At 34.4% G+C, this 21577-nt stretch overlaps 3 protein-coding genes across 4 annotated transcripts; 2 read left to right on the top strand and 1 right to left on the bottom strand.

Moving 5' to 3' along the window:
* The first annotated feature begins 45 nt into the window (after positions 1–45).
* LOC144855573 (dolichyl-diphosphooligosaccharide--protein glycosyltransferase subunit 1-like) lies at positions 46–5263 on the top strand. Its single transcript, XM_078713471.1, has 11 exons — positions 46–379; positions 724–785; positions 1107–1416; positions 1897–2100; positions 2240–2432; positions 2803–2902; positions 3245–3383; positions 3604–3723; positions 3946–4081; positions 4215–4321; positions 4625–5263. Exons 1-11 carry the CDS (start codon positions 131–133, stop codon positions 4805–4807), a joined length of 1803 nt encoding a protein of 600 aa, XP_078569597.1. The 5' UTR covers positions 46–130; the 3' UTR covers positions 4808–5263.
* LOC144855568 (uncharacterized) lies at positions 4997–9970 on the bottom strand. The gene is made up of 7 exons (XM_078713466.1): positions 9647–9970; positions 9147–9389; positions 7316–8985; positions 7143–7222; positions 6083–7058; positions 5868–5968; positions 4997–5778 (listed from the first exon to the last, which is right to left on the bottom strand). The coding sequence occupies exons 1-7, from the start codon at positions 9810–9812 to the stop codon at positions 5685–5687; spliced, it is 3330 nt and encodes a 1109-aa protein (XP_078569592.1). The 5' UTR covers positions 9813–9970; the 3' UTR covers positions 4997–5684.
* Positions 9971–11763: 1793 nt separating this feature from the next.
* LOC144855900 (uncharacterized) lies at positions 11764–19275 on the top strand. 2 transcript variants are annotated; one of them, XM_078713851.1, is made up of 13 exons: positions 11764–11897; positions 12264–12478; positions 12726–13136; positions 13415–14090; positions 14245–14388; positions 14553–14703; positions 14807–14983; positions 15219–15516; positions 15774–15964; positions 16617–16751; positions 17782–17898; positions 18042–18161; positions 18663–19275. In XM_078713851.1, the coding sequence occupies exons 2-13, from the start codon at positions 12286–12288 to the stop codon at positions 18798–18800; spliced, it is 2751 nt and encodes a 916-aa protein (XP_078569977.1). In that variant the 5' UTR covers positions 11764–11897; positions 12264–12285; the 3' UTR covers positions 18801–19275. The 2 variants fall into 2 exon arrangements, with proteins under 2 accessions (XP_078569977.1, XP_078569978.1); XM_078713852.1 differs by having other exon boundaries at positions 14251–14388; positions 18663–19274.
* The last annotated feature ends 2302 nt before the right edge of the window (positions 19276–21577 follow it).

Below are 21577 nucleotides of genomic sequence, written 5' to 3' on the forward strand. Positions count from 1 at the left end.
GGAAGAGAAACTCACAAGGTGATCGCGACGTGGCTGATGTTTACCGGTCCTTCTAATCTAGGGTAGGTAGAAGAGCGATTCGTGGATAGAGAGGTGGTTATTTATCCTTTAAAATCAGCTGCATCTCATTATGGAAAACTTTTCTTACTGTGCCCTATTATTATTTAGTATTTTATTTACTGGTATTGCTGCGAATCAAGATGGTATAAGTGCAAATTTAGAAAATAAATTAGTTTCTAGAAAGATTGATTTGGAGTCCCAGCTGGTAAAAATTACTACCGAAGTAACCGTAGCGAACTCCGGCTCAACTCCAACTAAATTGTATGTTCTTGCAATTGATGCAGAACTGAGCGAAAATCTGGCCTCAGTTTCCGCATCTGTAAGTATTATTAAATATTATCATTTTATTATTTTGGCATAAATATAACATCTTCAAGTTTAGAATATTAAAGCTATGTAACTAGAAGAGCTAGGCCTAGGCCTAGCTAGCTATATATAATATTATATAGTACAGACGGTCCCGTACAGACAGAGGCTATTATTAATTATATAGGCTACATGAATACTAAATATACAGCCTAGATATTATTCTTTGATAGGCCTAATTGTACTGTATTGGGTACAATGCAGTAGTAGGTAGGACCCTGCAACAGGTGGCGTCCCCGCCCACAATTGCCCAACAATAAAACACTATTCATTTTTTGCTTATTACATTTCTTTCAGTCAAAAGCTGATGATGAAACCATCAATTTAGCTGTTGCAAAAACCACTATAAAAGGACAATCGTAAGTATTTTTTACACCATACACATCTATATTCGACGTGTTCAATAAGTAACCTTTGTTCTCAACAACAAAAAAATGTAATTGTTTTTATTCCAATGTCAATGGTACACTACATAATTTTTGTTTAGTATTTACTTATTTTAATTCATTTATTTTCCAGCTTTTTAACACAAATAAAAACATTACATTTACTGTTAACTTGACATTAAATTTTCTAATCGAATAGGCAAATTAAGTATTAGTAAATTGTTAATAGTCCCCCAGGGCCATGATGAAGTTTGTCAAAATAACAACTAATGAATTTCTTTAATTTTTCTCTAGTGGAAAAGTATTGTACCGAGTAACCCTAGATAGCAATTTACCTGCTGGAGGAGAAAAGCAACTTGTGATAGAGACCGTCTACACCAACACGCTTCGCCCGTTCCCAACACAGATCAAGCAGAAAGAAAAGCAATATGTAGAATTCTTAGGCAATGGTTATTTTTATTCACCGTACAAAACCAAGTCACAAACCACTGAAGTAAAGCTAGCATCCAGTACCATTGAGTTCTTTACTAAGCTTAGTCCAGCTGCTGCTAGTGAGGAGATCATTACATATGGACCTTATGAGGACATTGCACCATTTACAATAGTGAGTATTGTTGCATGTTTATATTTTGTCATATTGAACTTTTGCAAGGGTCCCTAATGATCACCTTAAGCTGGATGGACCACCCTCGTAAAATATTGTTGAAAAAAAAAAACTATAAGCACTGTTGCCATCATTATTTGTATCTTCTAACACCATTCATTTTATTAGTTTCAATCACTGAAAAAGGTCTAATGAGCAGATTGCTTCATAAAATTCCAATTGCAAGTTGTCCAGCTCGTAGCTAGAGGTTCGAGCATTCCAACGAACCCCCATTTTTTCTAAAGTGAAGTTTCAACTAGAACCTAACAGCAAAAGTGATGATAAATATGCCTAACTACTGTTGCCTATCCCATGACGTTTTTTACCCTTTTGTGGGAGAAGTGTTTTGTGGAAAAACGAACCCCCATTTTATGTTATACTGTACCTAGTTTTTGCAATAGTAGTATAGTAACGTGTATGGAAATTTCATTCTAATTTCAGGGCGAAGTCCGTATACATTATGAGAACAACAACGCTTTCCTTACAATAACTAGCATGACACGTCTTGTCGAAGTCTCACATTGGGGAAACATTGCTGTCGAGGAGACCTTTGACATCCGACACGTTGGCGCGAAGTTGAAAGGGTCATTCTCTCGCTATGATTATCAGCGATCGCAAGAAGGAGCATCGGTTAAATCTTACAAGGTATGTAATGATTTTGAATAAAGGATGCAAACATTGAATTTACAGAAGTATTACAGCAATACATTACTGCAGTATTTACTAACAATATAGGGTTTCTTCAGAAGTTTTTACTGCAGTAATCTTATTCTCTTTTACACAGACCATTCTTCCAGCCTCTGCCACAGATGTCTACTATCGTGATGAGATCGGTAACATCTCCACTAGCCATCTTGTTGAGCATGATGAGTACATTGAGCTGGAGCTGAGACCTAGGTTCCCTCTCTTTGGTGGATGGAAGACACATTATTACATGGGTTACAACCTGCCTAGCTATGAATACCTGTACAGCTCAGGTAAAGTGATTTTCTTTCATGGATAGGGGCTTTTGTTTTTCACAACTTGGTAATACGCAGCTTTTGCAACACTAGTTAAAAAACTCTGAGCGCGTACTGAATGGCTTTTTAAAATCTATAACTGCATAGAAGTGATCTGTTGTGAAAACAAAAGTTCCTTATGTTCTGTCTACACTCTGTCTACACTATCAAACTTTATGTGACAAAAAAATATGATGTGCCCATATATGGACATGATGTCATATCACTACCATATTTAATATTGTTGTCAACTTAATAAGCCTTCTTTGTCTGTGTGTGTCATTGGGTCAACACATCTACAACACATCTACAATAAATGACAATTTGAACAATTTTTCTTGTGTGTTAGGTGATGACTACATTCTCAAGATGCGTTTCTTGGATCATGTGTTTGATGCTATGGTTGTTGATGAACTCACTGTCAAGATTATACTGCCAGAGGGCAGCAAGTAAGTTATTACTTTAATTTAACAACCATGTACTTAACCAACCATGCTTAAGAACTGATTGAATTTTACAATTCTGTTGAATGGAATGATTTTTCATGCTGTTTTTTCTTTTTTATTAATTCTTATGATTGATAGAAATAAATGTTGAATTTGGAATAAGACTTAATGTTTATTAATATTATTAAGTTTTTTGTAACCATGTTAAAGGGCCAACTGAGACAAGTTTACTTCTAGGTTGGTCTTAATTTTATGCTCTGTATTATTTGAATGGCATTGATGAAATAAATGTTTGTTGAATTTGAAGTTAATTTTTTCCCTTTTTTATTTTTCATTGTCGTATAGGAATATGAAGTTGGAAACGCCATATTCCGTTTCCCAGGACAAGAATGACGTACATTTCACGTACTTGGACACGATTGGACGACCAGTAATCATCGCCCGCAAATCCAACCTTGTTGAACAACACATCCAAGACTTTGAAGTAAGACATAACATAACAAACCTGAAACTATGTACTCTTGATTGTTAATTTGATTGGTCAATTATGCATGATGTTTCATTTGGAATTAGCCCTATCTAATGACGACTCAGCTCTACCTCGTTAAAAATAGAACTGTCAATTTCTCAACTCGTGAAACATTCTCACTCACTCACATTAATTCCCATTTAGTTGAAGCTAATCATATCTTTTATTTCCCTAGCTTCACTACAGTCAGCAAAGAATGCTTCTACTACAGGAACCACTGCTGGTGGTTGGTGCATTCTATCTGCTATTTCTAACTGTTATCATCCTTGTCAGATTGGACTTTTCCATTACCAAGGTAAGTCATTGAAGGCGCTAACGTATAATATATAATAGTACGTCAACAATAGAAGCGCTAATGTATAATACAGTATATGATAGTATGTCAGCAATATAATAGTACGAGTTATTGCTTTTGCAATCCTGCTCATGTGGTTTTTTTCTTTGTTCATTTTGAGTTAAAATGGTTGGTGCTACACTTCTACTTATTATTATTTATCTCTTCTTATTGTTATTGTAGGATGAAGCTAATGAAACACGTATGAAAGTAGCAAGTTTAGTTGAGCAAGTACTTAAAGCACAAGACACAAGAAATGACCTATTTAAGCGTTACGAGAAAGCAATTGCAGACTACAAGTCTAGCAAGTCTCTCTCTGGTATGTTGTTCTAAAGTATGGACTTAGCCCAAGCATCATTGATTTGGTATCCGTTTCCATTTTACAATGCTACACATGAGTAAATGAATTGGTGGTCAACAGATTATTCACATTCTAGTTTGTTTCTTTATAGCTTTCCAATCTGCAGTCAAGAAAATCAACTCACAGTTGAAAGAAGTGACCCAGACAGTGGCCGCAATTCAGACATCGGTCAAACAACAGAGTGAAGTTGCAGAAAAGGTTTGTATTTTACAATTCTCACACTGCCTAGCAAAAGTCGACCGTTTACACACATTCCGGGGCGTCAATGCCAGTGTTTTGTATGGTGTGTGCCCTGGTGTGTGTAAGCTCTGTAGTTTACACACATTCTGGGGCGTCAACACTGGTGTTTTGTATGGCATGTGCCCCGGTATGTTAAAACTCCAGAATTTTGCTAGGTGAAGTGAAAGGGATATTAGACAGTATACTTGAAAGACAACATTGTTTAGCATAACAGTATTGTTTAATCATTTTAATCGTAAATAATGATCAAACTATTTTCAGATCTCTGAGCTACAAAAGCTAAGCGCCCAAGCTAAGGAGCTTGCTCAGCAGAGCGTAACCAACGCTGAGAAGTTGGTGTCTGGTAAATACAGCAAACAACAGTACCTAGACCAAGACAAGGTGAACAAAGCTAAACGTGAAGATGTTGATAACAGAATTCAAGGTGTTCTTAGTACTCTATAAAATACTCATATTTGAAACAAAACATGTTTTCAAACTCTTCATGAATTTTCACCATTTGATGTAGTCTTTATGTATTTAAATTTAATAATTGCCTCTAACCCAAGCATTAATTTTGGCTTCCTGACAAAAGAACACTCCATGTTTTTAATTACCCAAAAAATATTCAATCCAAACATTTTTTTTTAGCATTTTTTCTCTTAGAATTGATTTAGTCTTTAATTTTTTTGAACATTTTTCTTTAATGAATTTAAATATTTATGTATGGACGAAATTGTTTGTCCCAAATCGACAAATATTGTGGATGCAACTGTAGGTACAGTACTTAGTTAGTACTTAACTTAGTATCAAGTTGCTGATCTAAGTAAATTGCTGATTTCAGTTGCTTTGGCCCGTTACGATGCAATCAATGTCCTCTATTCTGGTGTTTTCACAATAAACACAACTTGTTTACAAATATTTTGTACGTTATTTTGTCATTTATTTTATATACATAGTACCGTCTTTCGCAGTTGTTTTGTACATACAATAATGGTTTTGAAATACATGTTGTTCTTGCGTGATCCTCGGTATAAATATGTTGAAAATTATAGAAAATTGAGATTAAAAAACTAAACATTTTGTTGTAATTGTGAACAGGTTTGTCGCACAGCATTGAAAAAAAAATGTAATAGGAAGTTAAACGTGCTATGCTATTGTACTATCCAAATTACTATTTCTTAGCATCTATACACAGAAATGGTTGAAAATGTAACTTCATAATTATCACTTAAAAGTACGGTATATACAACTCCACCAATATCCTTCATTTTAAAATTACTGTATAACAAAATTGATCAATTAATTAATACTTTATTTCATTTCTTAATTTATGAGGTTATCAGAATTTTTTCTTTTTTTTCTTCTTCTTTCTGCATTTTGGACAATACCAATCTTGGTCTTCGGGCGGCTCCTTGACAATTTTCACACATGGCCTACAAAAAAAACCACAACAAATTAATTGATATTCCTCGGTAGAGATTGGGTAATTGCAAGTACACAAGCAATTGTTGTTTCCACCTACCAATGATACCAATCATCGCAGTTATCGCAGCCAATCATAGGACTTCCGTCATCGGGAAATTGACAAGTCGGACATATCCATATTTTCTCTTCGGTTTCGGCCTACAAAAGTGAAATTTTGCAAAAAGGTCATTATAATGAATATGTATGTTTTGTACAAATGACGTGTAAAATTTGAATGCATTCATTAAGTAATTATATTAACAGAAAACGTACAACTACTGTTCCAATTGTTTCAGTAACTACTGATCTCTCTTCTGCCTTTTTAGCTTTAACTTCTTCGAACTTCTGACTTTTAACCTCTTCAAACTTTTGTGCTTTAGTCTCTTCCGTTTTCTTAGTCTTTGTAACTCCAGACGTCTTATTGTTTCCTTTGACAGCTTTAGCTTTGCCTTTTGTTGATGGTGTGGCTAATTTAGTTGTCTTTGTTTTGTTCGCTTTTGGTGTGCTAATTGTTTCCGTCCACACGGAGGGTGAACCGGCAGAGGTTTGCAATGGCTCAGGTTTTTCACGAGCAGGAGTTGGAGATATTGTTTTCGGTGAAGATTTTGCTTTTGTGCTAGGAGCCTTGCGTTCCGGTGTGCTCTTTGATGCACTGCTACTCGCTGGTGATCCAGACTTCTTAATCTTCTCTGTTTTTTTATTTTGATTAAAGGACTTCTTTGTAGCCTTTGGTTCTTTTGTTTTGACTGGTTGTAAGTCAAATTGTTTTACTTCTATCGGTGAATCTGGGTTATAGGTCGGAGACACTGGGGCTTTATACGGTGGTGAATATTTGTACGTTGGAGAAGCTGAGGGCGATATATCTGGTTTTGGAAACAAAGGAGTGGGACTGGTTGTCGGTGTTCTGGGGGTCTCTAAGCTTTGGTTAGAAGAATCGGAATCAAAGTTATATGGCGAAAATATTTTACTATCCAATTTTATTTCAATCGGGGGTGATTTTGAAGTCGGTGAGGGTGTTGTTGTCGGAGTAATTGGTCTTGGAGTTGGAAGTGGGGAAGCAGGTTTTACAGGTTTCTTTTTCTTGGTAGTCTTGACGGGGGATGATGTAACAATTGGTGTGAGAACAGGAGGACCTGGTGATGGAGGTTGTGGGATAGGTGATGGTGACCTCTCAGCAGGTGATAGTGACCTCTTAGCAGGTGATGGCGACCTCACGTCTGGTGAAGGAGGCTTGATTGGTTTTATTACACTGTAAATAAGGAATATCAATGTTTAGTACAGAGATCTATATGATCAACTCCCAGCATTCTCTTTAACATTATTATTTACTTACAATCGTTTGCTGCCCTCTCCTGTCGAACTTGATCCAAAGGTCAATGTTATTTTAGGCACAAGTGGTTCATCTGTTTTGCCCTTGAATTTAAAAGTACAGTATAGGTTAGAGGTGGTGTTGTTTATATAAATAATAGGCATCATACAGATGTACACTAACATAAAGCAACATACCTTCTTTGTATCACTTTGATCTTGTTGTGTTCTTATCTTTAGTTTCTTCTTCTTAAACTTGTCTTTTGATTTCTTATCTTTTTTCTTTTCTTCTTTTTTCTTTTCTTCTTTTTTCTTTTCTTCTGGTTTAACCTGAACAACTTGTAAGGAAGTTGAATTCTTGCGTTTGATATTCAATTTAGGAATTGGTGCCAATTTACTTTCTTCTTTGCCATCTTTCACAATCTTTGTTTCACCGCCTAACATCTTGACCTTAAAGGTCAAATCGGGTTTCTTTTTCAATTCTTGAGCATCAACTAGAATATTACTTGCAATTTTAAGTTTCTTTTCTTTATCTTTATGTATTTTCTTTTGTTTCTTAATAACTGTGTTCTTAACAGAGTGTAGCATATCCTTAGCATTGTCTTTTTTAATCTTTTTTTTCTTGATGCTGCTACTAGATTTTGTTGTTTTATTTTTTAGAGCAGCTTCCTGTTCTCGTAAAGCTTGTTTGAACGCAAACTTTGGAGGTAAATAAGCCTCTTTGTTTTTTTCTAGTGACTTATTCTTTTGCTTTTTCTTTATAACAGCAGATATCGCAGCATCTGTTGGATTGTTTACTGGAGATGTGTCTAACTTTAAACTTGGGACTTCATCACTGTCGCTTGATGACTGCGTACTTGATTGTTTTGCTTTTACCGATTCCATTTCTTGTCGTCCTTTTGCAACAGCAGACCTGAATGCTTCTTGCATTGCACTGAATTTTGATTCTGCTGCTGGCGGCGGTGACTGTAATTTAGAATCAGTTTTGTCCTTTGGAGAACTAGCAAATTCATCATCATCAAAATCATAAATATCGGATTTCTTTGATGTTGTCTTTGTGGGTGGAGCCTTCAAGTCTGATTTCTTTGTTACCTGCACTTTAGGTGATGCTGGTTTTGCCGCCGGACTCTTTGATCTAACTACGTCAGGTTTGTCTAAAGACTTCTGTTTAGTAGGATACTTAAAAGAAGACTCACTTGAAAATAAATTGAAAGATGGTTTTGGCGATTTCTGGGATGTTTTTTGTTTGGTAACTGTAGGAGATGAGACTTGTAATTGTTTTGGTGATTTTTTTACATTATTAGTTTTCGATATTTTGATGTTTTTAGAAGTATCAATATTTTCACTTAATTTTTTAATGTCAGCAACATTGTCTTTGTTTTGTTTCTTTGTGTCAGATTTGACCGGTGTTTTCTTTGACTCAATTTCTTTTACTGGTTTCTTTAAGTACGGTTCTTTACTGCCTAATTTTGTAATATCCAAAGTTGCTTTCTGTTTGCTTGGCTCTGCTAACGGACTCGTAGATGATTTTTGTTTGGGTTTGTCTGTAAACTTTGGCGGAGGGGTACATGCATCTGGCAGTTTCCCTTCCCGTTTTGGCGTAAGGATACCGTTTGCTTCCATAGTCACTGTTTTAAGCTCTTGAGGGGTGCCTTCCTCCACTAGTCTCATCCGCTTACTATCATGTCCGTCATAAGGGCTTTGTAACGATCGTTTCTCTGGTCTCGGTGGTGTGAACGGCGTATCAAAGTTTGGCCCTGTACCCTTAGGAGATTTAAGATTTGAATCTGTTCCATCATGAAGAACACCATTGGCTGATGTCGAATGACTAACATCGGACACATCTGCTAAATCAGATGTATCGGTTTCTGAAAAAAAAACAACATTTGTTTTATATTAATAAGTAACTATAATTTGGTTTAAAGTCGATAAAATGTTGTGGTAGTGCGTTACATTTGTCTATTATTCTTGTCTTAAAAAAGGCATCTGTGAATAAAATGGTTAAACTTTAACAATTCTGAACACTTACCACCCTTGATAGACACTAAAGGTGGAAGGTAATCGGGTATATAATGTAACCTCTCTCTACAATGCTTGGAACCAGGCAAAGGGTGCTGAAAACTGCTGGACCTAGGTACAGGGAAACATGGCACTGTTTTAGCAAATGGGATTGGTTCAACTTCTTTGATGTACGTGTTTAGTTCACTGATTGAGAATCCCATATCGTGAAGAGCAAGACCAAGATCTTCCAATGTTGGATCAGTCTTTCCATCTGGAAAAGAAAAGTTCATAAAGTTATAAAAAGTTTGAAAATTAATTACCTATTTTAGGCCTACAGGTTTCAACACTGTTGTTACTGTTATTAGTAATACTAGTAGGCTCCTCACTCTAGCTAGCTAGTAGGCCTATTAATTAATTAATATCAACAATTAAAATATTTATTATTTATTAATGAATAATTCCATAAGAAAGTTAAAAGTTAGATCAAAACATTATATTATCCAAAAGGTTGGTAGGTTCCATACTTACACTGTTCTGAACAACGATGCGTGTACTCGGCTAGCTGCCTAATGTACCTCTCGACTACGTCCGTCAACACCTCACACGGAGTGGTTTGAACGGCGTGCCATCCCAAGCCTTGACAGATCTGAGCTACTGCTATTTTCAGCAAGCCTCTGCTAAAAACCTCAGACATTATAAATGTTGTACTTACGCCTACATTATCAAAATAATATATTAAATGCGGTGTTTACTTGTTTCGCATGATTTACTTCTCAGATTTCTGTAAACTTGAGAATTATTTAAAAGGTTAGCTAGGCCTAGCACGAAAAACATAAACACTAACTTTTGAACTTTCACCTTGTGTTTGTTGTGACTTACTCGTTTCTATACTCCACTTAAACATGAGCCTCTTTCATCAACAACAAATATATTATGATAATATATATTTCAATAATAGACATTAATAGTATTTGTATCATAAGTATCATCAATACTTTTTTCTTTACTATAATTTATAATGTAAAACCTTTATAGCTATTTTTTGTGTTTAAACCATTTTTATTATTATTATTATTATTATTATTATTATTATTATTATTATTATTATTATTATTATTATTATTATTATTATTATTATTATTATTATTATTATTATTATTATTATTATTATTATTATTATTATTATTATTATTATTATTATTATTATTATTATTATTATTATTATTATTATCAAACAAGTTAATGGCCTAGCCTAGGCGAGGTATGTTCAGAGCGTCATTCTGACGATGGAGCATTCTCTACTCTACGGAGCGCCATTTATGCGTTTATTAACTTCCGAAATAAAAATAGTACTAGGGTAACTGGTCCAGTGGACCAAATTTGGCACCGGTGGAGCACAGCGATATAGAATAGAAATAAGTCACTAATTTTGATATAATTTTCGTAGCTATTTTTTGTGTTTAAACAATTTTGAAATATTATTGTTATTATTATTATCAAACAAGTTAATGGCCTAGCCTAGGCGAGGTATATTCAGAGCGTCATTCTGACGATGGAGCATTCTCTACTTCTCTACGGAGCGCCATTTATGCATTTATTAACTTCCGAAATAGAAATAGTACTACAATAACTGGTCCAAATGTGTCACCGGTGGAGCACAGCGATATAGAATAGAAATAAGTCACTAATTTTAATATATTTTCGTATGTTAATACGTTTATAATGATATAATATAGAAATAAGTTCACTAAATTTTAATATCTCATTCGTATCTACTACACTGTGCTCAACTAATACCCAATTTGGCACGAGCGGAGCACAGTGATATAAAATAGAAATAAAGGCACTGTTATACTGTTTCTCATTCGTGGGTAGAGGACCCAATTTGGGCGCCAGTGGAGCACAGTGATATAACATAGAAATAATTAAGTAACTAAATTTTAATATCTTTTCGTATGTTAATACACTGTGCTCAAGTGGACCCAATTTGGCGCCAGTGGAGCACAATGATATAACATAGAAAAAAAGTAACTAAATTTTAATATATTTTCGTATGTTAATACACTGTGCTCACGTGGACCCAATTTGGCACCAGTGACGCACAGAGTGATATAACATAGAAATAAAGTCACAAATTTTAAAATATTTTCGTATATTAATACACTGTGTTCAATTGGACCCAATTTGGCGGCAGTGAAGCACAGTGGTATCAAATAGAAATAAAGTCACTAAATTTTTCTTGAGATCCACAATTAAAATTATCCCAATACATACTTAAATTATTGTCTATGAGGTTGTTCTTAAGATCCAAGTATACAGTACATCATTATTGATTTGTTTAAACGTGAACTTAAAACTTTTCTTTTTTTATTAAGAATGCTTGTATTGTTAAATGTTAGGCGCTTTATTGTTTGTAGGACGCCGTATAAAAACTTACATAGATAGATAGATATTTCTACGATTTTTAAAACGCAAAACGCATTTAAACACCGAATATGACGTCATAAGAATCATTTCCGTTCCGACGAATTATGTAATTTAATGCGCTTCCGTTTTGGAATTGCTGAAGCGGAACTACACCCCTTCGATAGAAATGGAAGTGGCCATTTATTTATAGAGAATGAACGAATTGCTAGTGATTGCACCACACAGCCCCAACATCAACAAAAACAATATAAAACTAGCTGTTAAAATGAAATATTCATTGTATGAATACATTGCCCTGTGCACCAGAGCACCAACAACTAAGCAACATCACTGTTTTTTCCTAAACGCTCAGGTAACTAGTTTAATTGAAGGACAAAGTTAGCCTAGCTAGGCCTAGCCTGCTGATGAGAGAGGGGAACTGGGTGGGCTATTATATAGGCTACTAAGTACTAGGCTAGAGTGTAGTCAGGCAAGGCACCGCACTGCTCAGTCAGGCCCCGGGAGCTCAGTATGAGAGACAGGCTGTCAACTCTCTTTATCTCGAGTCCCTGTTTGAAACTCTAAGGCGATATATATTCATATAGGCCTAGTACAGTTCATATGGTTTTATAAATCGGTATTTTATTTTAATTCATATATTAATTTATATTTTTATAATAGGCCTAGGCCTAAATAACACTACATAGTTTTAACTATAATTTTCAATATTTTTTTCCAGATTGTTTTAAAAGGTGAAAATAATGGGAGGCCAAGGCATACGATTTGGACGAAAGACAGGCGCTACACTGAAACGTCCGCGAGGCGGAAGACGAAATGTGTCGGCTCATTACAGCATACGTAAAACTGAAAAGTATGTTGAACCACAAAACGAAGGATTGATTTCTGATACGTTTGCTGAGCAGTTTGATGATGGGGACTTGTGCAGTCAACTTGGTATACAATACTTTTACTTTATTGTGTGAACACAGGCTTAAGCTCAGATTGTCTACACTGTCAGACTAGTTGGGCAAAAGAAAGTGTGATAGTGTAGACTGAGCTTTATGTCTTTTGTAATACTGTTTTCATGTTTGAATATACACTGACAACATGTACACATTCTCAAATAGTTCTTGATAGAACTGAAATTGATAAGTTTATTTCAGGGATTAATTGATTATGATTCTTTATCTTTATATTTCAGATAACAATGGAGTTGAATATTCCCTTAACAAGCGCAAAAGATGGACCATTCCTGGATTTCTTAAAGAAAACATTGTGACCAATCCAATGAACCTTGAATATTCTTTTCAAGTTCGACTCGTGGAGCGTCAGATTGTAGGGGATTCATCAAAACGGGCGGACTGTATCGCTGTGCACTCGAGCAAGGAAGAAAAGCGCACCCGTAAACCGCGCAAGACATTCTCACTTGCAGAGGATCTCATCAAAGATGCCCCATCACAGAAACGAAAGTCAAGAAAGAAGAAGAGATTTACAGATGAAGAAAGCATGCCAGAAGATGATATTCCTACAATGCCAGAAATACGATATGAGGTTGCTTACCCACGATCTCTGGATTCTTTTCCTCATTTTAATCCTTCAAAAATCAGTAAATGTAAGTCAAATTTATTGTATATGTTAATTTTACATAATATGTTTTGTTTATTTTTTTTATATGGGTGACCTCTTCTGTAGTACCAGAATTTTCTCACAAAGGGCTTGGTATACAACTCGCAATAGACATGAAAATGCTATTTTAATAATATGATAATACAGTATTACTAATTTTATAATTTATTTCTATGCAGAAATGTAAATAGGGTTTTTTTAATGTCTTAATTATTTACAGAAAACAGGTTAAATAAACTTATATATTGTTTTGTTTTATTGCAGCAAAAATTAAAACAAAACGAAACAGACTAGACTATCTGATGGATGATTTTCTAGACATGGAAGAGGAATTCTGGGAAGAGAACGACGATAGTGAGGAGAAAGTGAAATGGGAAAATGAATTTAGACTGCATTCTACAAATTTAGGGGACTTCATTACATCTCAAAGTGGAATTAGCTTACCAGCAAAACAGCAAGCAAAGAAAGAACTTGAAGACAGAAATTTGGAGAACAAGTTAAACGAGAACAGAATATGTCCGAATCAGGCAGCTAAACAATCTTGGTTATACTTTGGAAAAGACAACAAAGTTATAATTCAGAAGAAACAAAGAGAACTACCAAAGAAGAAAATAACAGTTGCCAAAAAATCTAAGAAAATAAGCGAAGAAGATGATGATGTAGAAGACAACAATTGCCAGAATATTCCAAATATTTGCATAAATATTTGCAGAGATTCTTGCGCTTCAGAAAACCTGCTGGAGCGGTTTGGCCAGGTGTATGTGGATGGTAGTTGTCTACCAAGAAAGTTTATTATTAATGTAACAGAAAGTGTACACAAACAATTAACAGACAGTGACCAGCTTAACGTGGTGAGGAAGATGAAATTCTGGGGTTACGAGTGCTGTGTCATATTTACTACGGAAGACTCTTGCAATAATTTGAATTATATTAAAATGAGGTGAGTATAAAAAGCAAGCATTCATCTCAAAATCCTCAATTATTTCACAGATCTACTGTAGCTTTGAAGGAACATATTCTGTTTATATTGAACCGTAAAAGTGAACCTTTGTCCTACGTCTGATATTTTTTAACATGTTTATACTTTATTTTAGGTTAAGCTTATTTGGGTTAAAACAATCAAATACCACCATCTACCTGGATGCGTTTCAGCCAAGTCTTGACAACAGCAGAGTGTACACCGTGTCAGAGGTCATTGACACGATTAAACGGCTTATTGCAATTAACCCACCTAAATTGTAAGTTTGATTGTTAATGCTAAATTTTGATTTTTAAGAGTTTTTTTTATGATGTAGTTCATAATGTTGTTTAATGTGCCACTTATAGTAATGTCACTATAATAATATTTCACTGTTATGTCACTTTATGTCACTGTTATAATATGTCACTATTTCCTTTTCAGGTATGACTTTGATTCATTGTCATTTGAATTGAAGCCAGAAATGCCATTCACAAATCTGAGGTCTGTCCTAAACCTGAATGTTGAGGTCATGCCTCCTCATCTTGCCCTTAGATGTATGCAGGACTTGAACACAACAGCTGCTAACACTCAAGTAAGTATCTACCCCATACCTATTATGTACAAATATGTGAAAATAACCAAGTCAGTTTAAAAAAACTGTTATAATCCTAAGTTATTTATTTTGTTTGTTTCAGCTTGTAGGTACTACTGCAACACACTCAGATACTTGTGGGATCTGTGACGAATACCTATCGCCCTCTATCATACCATCATTGGCCCTCAACTCTTGTCAACATTGGTTTTGTGGTGAATGTTGGCGTCTACACATTGAGAGTAGAATACAGAGAGGAGACCCTTTAATCCTTTGTCCAGTGAGTATTTCAATAATCTTTACACCCTGTTCACACTACAGCCGAATGTCAAAGTTCAAGAGTTAGTGTGAACACAATTAAAAGTTCACAAATATGAATACTACAATATAATCACAATATTGAACTTTTTATTTGCTTATATTTACATCAAATTTTCCAGTTTATTGGAAAAAAACAAAATATTTGTTAGTTTTAAGTTAAATATTAATGTTTTAATTGTCCTTCTTGCTTTAAGGGTCATAATTGCAAGTCACAAGTGGATGACCTGTCGTTGATGTCTCTGATTTCTGGTGATCAGTTCTTAAGACACAAAGTACATGCTTTGAACCGATACGTTGAAAGCAACCCAGAGTGGTACTGGTGTCCTAGACCACAATGTGGTCGTGTGGCAAGGATCCACGGTTATGCCACTGGTCATGGCTTCTTGACCTGTGCTTGCGGTCTTGAGTCGTGTCTGGAGTGCAAAGAGGAAGTCCATTGGCCGGCTACTTGTCAGCAGTTTAAAGAATATCGAGAAAAAATGAATCTAAAACGTAAGAATTTTGTCTTATTTTTGCATAATGCTTGTAACAGTTTCAGTAGTTTCTTGGAACTGTATCTGTAAATTGGATAGTATCATAGGCAATTTCTGTGATACAGAATCATATATGTATCACAACTGATGCGTGTATCAAGCCATAAGCCTATTCTAACCTTAAAATAAGACGGGCATGCCATATGTGATACATATGTGATACTGTATGTGCTGTACAAAGAACCAATTAAAATGTCAAACTTGTTATTTTTCTAGGTGTTCTTGATGTGCCCTTAATTACCAAGGTGCAAGTGAAGCGATGTCCTGCATGTCACCAGCCGATGCAAAAGAATGGAGGTTGTAACATGGTGACGTGTCGATGCCGCCATATGTTTTGTTGGCAGTGTCTATATATTGTTGATTTCTGCAAATGCCATTCAATTGGTAATTTTAAAAAGAAATTTGAGGTAATATTTTACACCAATTTTTATGGCCTCTCTGTGAGACTTGTCTCCAAACTTTCATTTAAAAAAATGACGGATGTTAAAGATGTATTGTCCCTTTGACTAATTCCAAAAAAATAAAAAATAACAGATTTCGAAAAAAGGTGAGTCATTAACTATCACCAAAAATTTTTCGGAAAAAAAATCATTTAACTGAAATACAGACGTTTTTTTGTTAAAAAAATTACTTTGACTTCCAGTCAAAGTTTTCGATCAAAACATATCCCATAATGAAACGCGCTTGTTTGGCTACTCTGTATGCATAATCATAAAACTTCCTCACGATCTGTGTGAAAATACCTTCTCAACCGTGACGAGTTGTAAACAATCCTAATTAGCATATGCATAATGCGTACTTGTGGTTTAAAATCTTTGTTTACTTTCGCTCGCGACGATTTTCCAGACGAAATGTAATCAAACTAATTTACCTGTTAATTACGTAAACTTGTTGTTTTTGGCTCGAATTTTCGACTTAAAGTGAAGAACTGTAATATTACTTTGATATGGCCAATTTAAATTTAGAATATTTTGACCTTCATTATTGTGTGTTTCAAGGGACAATACATCTTTAAAGTATCCAAATAAAAATAACTAATTAAAGACATTTCCTTTATAGTTTATCAAATTGGAATCAGTTAAAGTGGTTGCCAAGATGAGTTTGTTTGACAAGGCATTACACCATCATATGTCATTTGGAGGCCAGAAAAGGAGACAATTGAGAAAAACAGCAAATTCTGTTGTTGTCAAAATGGTATGTGCAGTGCTTGTATATTGTATTGTGTATTTTAGCTTTTTGTGACAGTATCTAATTTTAGGAGAAAGTAATGGCTTAATATAAGGAAATGTAATGTAAATGGGGGAAAAACCTGCGACTTGCAGCCTACTGGGCTGAATTACGCACAGCCCAGACTTAATATTAATAGAAAGATAAATGTTTTTGCACAAATGGCGTTTAATATGTATACTACTTGAGCTTGGATACTCTGTCTGGGAAAACACGTACAAGTTCACATAGTTTGACAACAGAAATTCATGGTGCATACGATTATCCGGTTGACTAGTTTTAGCTCGATGCGATTGGCTACTCACTCGAAAATATATTAATATGCATTTTTGGAAATTTCAAAGACTCAACAACTAAGATGATGCGCATGCGCTATGTTACGTTTATTGTAGACGACGTAGAGAGATGTGTACTAATAGGGTACTCGAACTTTCTCCAACTCGTTCTTCGCGAAACAAACTGATGATGAAAGTTCTGAAGGCTAAAAATGATTTTATATGCCTAGTAGTCTGGTTACCATTTGATGGGATTTTTCCCAAGAACATGAAAACTCGTTGTGATATGATGGGCTAGCTTCTCCGCAAATCAAACATTGAATGGATCATTATGCAGAGATAATTTGATTCATTCCCACCCACCCTGCCCTGTGTCGTGCCGGTGGTATGTACCTATTTATTGGTGTTTATTTGGCAGATCATACGAGTACTAGGCCTAGGCTTAGACTAGATATGTAGGCCTAACTAACAAAAACACTCTAAGCCTATAATGTCACAATATATTTCAACAGTTGTTATTTCAATCCCGCCCATATAGCCAAATACCATATGATAACCTACGTCATTCTTATCGGATGTTTAAGGTCTGCAAATCGATACCAAGTCTTAGTCTGGACGACACATGCCACAACTTTCTACTCCCCTAAGGGTCCCTTTGTGTCGAATGCTGTCACCAAACAGTGTTCGTATTTTAATCATTAAATACATTTTGATTTTTGTAGTTTGTAAAATACAAAAGACTTGGCATACAAAACCAAACAGCGCCCTCATCGTATGATACAAGTAGACTTCAAGATATTCTTGCTCTCACTCAAGATGTTTTACAGTTCTTTTTTGAGGTAAAATTTTATATCCTTTACTTTACAGTATATTGTACACATTGTTATTATTTTGATTGCTTAATTTGGTGATATGGTAAATAAGTATAAATGTTTGTTTTATTATTCTATATTTAATATAAATTTATAATCTCTGTCAACAGGCCAAAAGGATTCTTGAATATGGGTTTGTTGTAATTAGCTACTATTCTAGACGTGATCATTGCCGAGAAATGTTTTACCAAGTTTTGAGGCTGGAACACATCGTTCAAAGAATGGAAGAGGTAAATATACTGTACTCTCCTAATCCTATCAAGATAGAGGTATTATATTACAACTAGAGGGTCAACTAGGTGACAGGGTAGGGACTCCTCAAAATGGTAGTATGTGGCTGAGTAGTGTGCATAACATCAAAAGTCCTGGCATATCTGATGGGATGCAACCATATTTGGTAGTCTCTCTCTATGGCGGCTCACGTTTGGAGCTGTCATTGTGTTGAGTATACTCTCTAATCATAATAGAATAACTTGCCAGATGTATCATTGATATATGTGTAGTGAAGCTGTAGCTTGGTGGTTAACACGCTGGCCTTCCAATCCTAAGGTCCCGAGTTCAATCCTGATCTAGTGTCTTCTTCTCTTCTACTTCATTCCATAAACCTTGTTGTAAATTTCCGCAAATACATTGTATGTTTGTAATTGTATTTTTGGCTGATTGCCTTCCATAGAATATAACTATATATAATAATAATAATATAACTATAATATATATTTGTTTTGTTTCAGATCTTGCAAGGTAATTGCAGACACTACTCACTTGATGAAACAGAAACAATCCTTAGAAGTTTGTTGACCTCTGGAAATAATTACCTCAAACTCATGGCACACACATTAAAGTCTAACCTGCGGCAACCTGTCCATTAAACCTATTACTACAAGTACATTACATTACTAATGTTACTTTGGAGGTACACACCTAATTGATGACAGTGGCTTAGGCTGCTTTTGTGCTTTCCTGGCAGCTAGTATGATTTTATATTTTCTTCTTGCGTCGTGTTTGTATAATTTGTATTATATTTTAGTAAAATGTATCTTTTGCTGAATAAATAACAATAATAATAACTCATTTTGTCTGCCACATAGTTGAAAGTTGTTCAAAGTTGTGTATTCTATGTGAACAAACACTTTATACCCTACACCTCTTAGTCTGCAGTTGAACCAATGTTACTTTATTAAAACATGGGCATAATATGTGTGTTTGTTGAATTGTTTATATAAAGAATAATGTGAAATCTGATTATTTACAACAAAATATTTGATACAATGTGTACTTTACTTTATTATTAATTGGAAACTTTAATAGTTGTACAGTATTTTAGTTATGATACAATAACATAACCTTATATTATAAAAGTGTCTTGAAATTTTGTTATTTTAAATAGCCTCATGTTTTTTTCCCATTGGAATTTGTTTAAATGGAGGTGCTGAATTCGCTCCTCTTAAATTTTGATGCTAAGATGCATTTTAATAAAATCACAGAAACCTCAACAATATTCTAGTGTAGTTACTGCATATTTTAAAAGGAAATATATTTTGTTTTGACGAAATTTGCTTTCCATAATATTTATAAATCAATTATTTTTTGACGAATGTTGCCTTCCATAATATTCATAAGTCAATACCTTGTTTAACGAATGTTGCCTCCCGTAATACTGAATCAATACATTTTTTTAAGGATGTTGCCTTCCATAATACTGAATCAATACCTTGTTTTGACGAAATTTGTCTTCCATAATGTACATAATCAATTATTTTTTGACGAATGTTGCCATCCATAATATTGAATCAATACCTTGTTTGACGATTTTTGCCTTCCATAATACTGAATCAATACCTTGTTTGACGAATTTTGCCTTCCATAATATTGAATCAATACCTTGTTTGAAGAAATTTGCCTTCCATAATACTGAATCAATACTTTATTTGACGGAATTTGCCTTCCATAATACTGCATCAATACCTTGTTTTGACGAAATTTGTCTTCCATAATGTTCATAATCAATTATTTTTTGACGAATGTTGCCTCCATAATACTGAATCAATACTTTATTTGACGGAATTTGCCTTCCATAATAATGAATCAATATCTTGTTTTGACGAAACTTGCCCTCCATAATATTCATAATAAATTTTTTTTTGACGAATGTTGCCTTCCATAATATTGAAGCAATACCTTGTTTGACGAAATTTGCCTTCCATAAAACTGAATCAATACTTTGACGAATTTTGCCTTCCATAATATTGAATCAGTACCTTTTGTTTGACGAAATTTGCCTTCCATAATATTGAATCAGTACCTTGTTTGACGAAATTTGCCTTCCATAATATTGAATCAATACCTTCTTATTGACGAAATTTGCCTTCCATAATACTGAATAATACCTTGTTTGACGAATTTTGCCTTCCATAATATTGAATCAGTACCTTGTTTGACGAAATTTGCCTTCCATAATATTGAATCAGTACCTTTTGTTTGACGAATTTTGCCTTCCATAATATTGAATCAGTACCTTGTTTGACGAAATTTGCCTTCCATAATATTGAATCAGTACCTTTTATTTGACGAATTTTGCCTTCCATAATATTGCATCAGTACCTTGTTTGACGAAATTTGCCTTCCATAATATTAAATCAGTACCTTTTGTTTGACGAATTTTGCCTTCCATAATATTGAATCAGTACCTTGTTTGACGAATTTTGCCTTCCATAACATTGAATCAGTACCTTGTTTGACGAAATTTGCCTTCCATAATATTGATTCAGTACTTCTTGTTTGACGAATTTTGCCTTCCATAATATTGAATCAGTACCTTGTTTGACGAAATTTGCCTTTCATAATACTCAATCAATACCTTGTTTGACGAAATTTGCCTTCCATAATATTGAATCAATACCTTCTTATTGACGAATTTTGCCTTTCATAATACTGAATCAATACCTTGTTTGACGAATTTTGCCTTCCATAATATTGAATCAATACCTTGTTTGACGAAATTTGCCTTCCATAATATTGAATCGGTACCTCTTGTTTGACGAATTTTGCCTTCCATAATATTGAATCAGTACCTTGTTTGACGAAATTTGCCTTCCATAATATTGAATCAGTACCTTCTGTTTGACGAATTTTGCCTTCCATAATATTGAATCTGTACCTTGTTTGACGAATTTTGCCTTCCATAATATTGAATCAGAACCTTTTGTTTGACGAATTAAATTTGCCTTTCATAATACTCAATCAATACCTTGTTTGACGAAATTTGCCTTCCATAATATTGAATCAATACCTTCTTATTGACGAATTTTGCCTTCCATAATATTGAATTAATATCTTGTTTGACGAAATTTGCCTTCCATAATATTGAATCAGTACCTTTTGTTTGACGAATTTTGCCTTCCATAATATTGAATCAGTACCTTGTTTGACGAATTTTGCCTTCCATAATATTGAATCAGTACCTTGTTTGACGAAATTTGCCTTCCATAATATTGAATCAGTCCCTTTTGTTTGACGAATTTTGCCTTCGATAATATTGAATCAGTACCTTGTTTGACGAAATTTGCCTTCCATAATATTGAATCAGTACCTTTTGTTTGACGAATTTTGCCTTCCATAATATTGAATCTGTACCTTGTTTGACGAA

The sequence above is a fragment of the Antedon bifida genome, chromosome 11, assembly GCF_963402885.1.
Source record: "Antedon bifida chromosome 11, ecAntBifi1.1, whole genome shotgun sequence".
NCBI lineage: Eukaryota > Metazoa > Echinodermata > Crinoidea > Comatulida > Antedonidae > Antedon > Antedon bifida.

Coding starts and splice junctions, on each gene's coding strand:
- LOC144855573 (XM_078713471.1), top strand. CDS start 131: ATGGAAAACTTTTCTTACTGTGCCCTATTATTATTTAGTATTTTATTT. Junction 3,724..3,945: donor TGGACTTTTCCATTACCAAG/GTAAGTCATTGA, acceptor TTGTTATTGTAG/GATGAAGCTAATGAAACACG. Junction 4,322..4,624: donor AGAGTGAAGTTGCAGAAAAG/GTTTGTATTTTA, acceptor AACTATTTTCAG/ATCTCTGAGCTACAAAAGCT.
- LOC144855568 (XM_078713466.1), bottom strand. CDS start 9,812: ATGTCTGAGGTTTTTAGCAGAGGCTTGCTGAAAATAGCAGTAGCTCAG. Junction 7,059..7,142: donor GGAGAGGGCAGCAAACGATT/GTAAGTAAATAA, acceptor CCTTATTTACAG/TGTAATAAAACCAATCAAGC. Junction 5,779..5,867: donor TGCGATGATTGGTATCATTG/GTAGGTGGAAAC, acceptor TTTTTTTTGTAG/GCCATGTGTGAAAATTGTCA.
- LOC144855900 (XM_078713851.1), top strand. CDS start 12,286: ATGGGAGGCCAAGGCATACGATTTGGACGAAAGACAGGCGCTACACTG. Junction 14,091..14,244: donor TTGAATTATATTAAAATGAG/GTGAGTATAAAA, acceptor ACTTTATTTTAG/GTTAAGCTTATTTGGGTTAA. Junction 14,984..15,218: donor ACCCTTTAATCCTTTGTCCA/GTGAGTATTTCA, acceptor TCTTGCTTTAAG/GGTCATAATTGCAAGTCACA.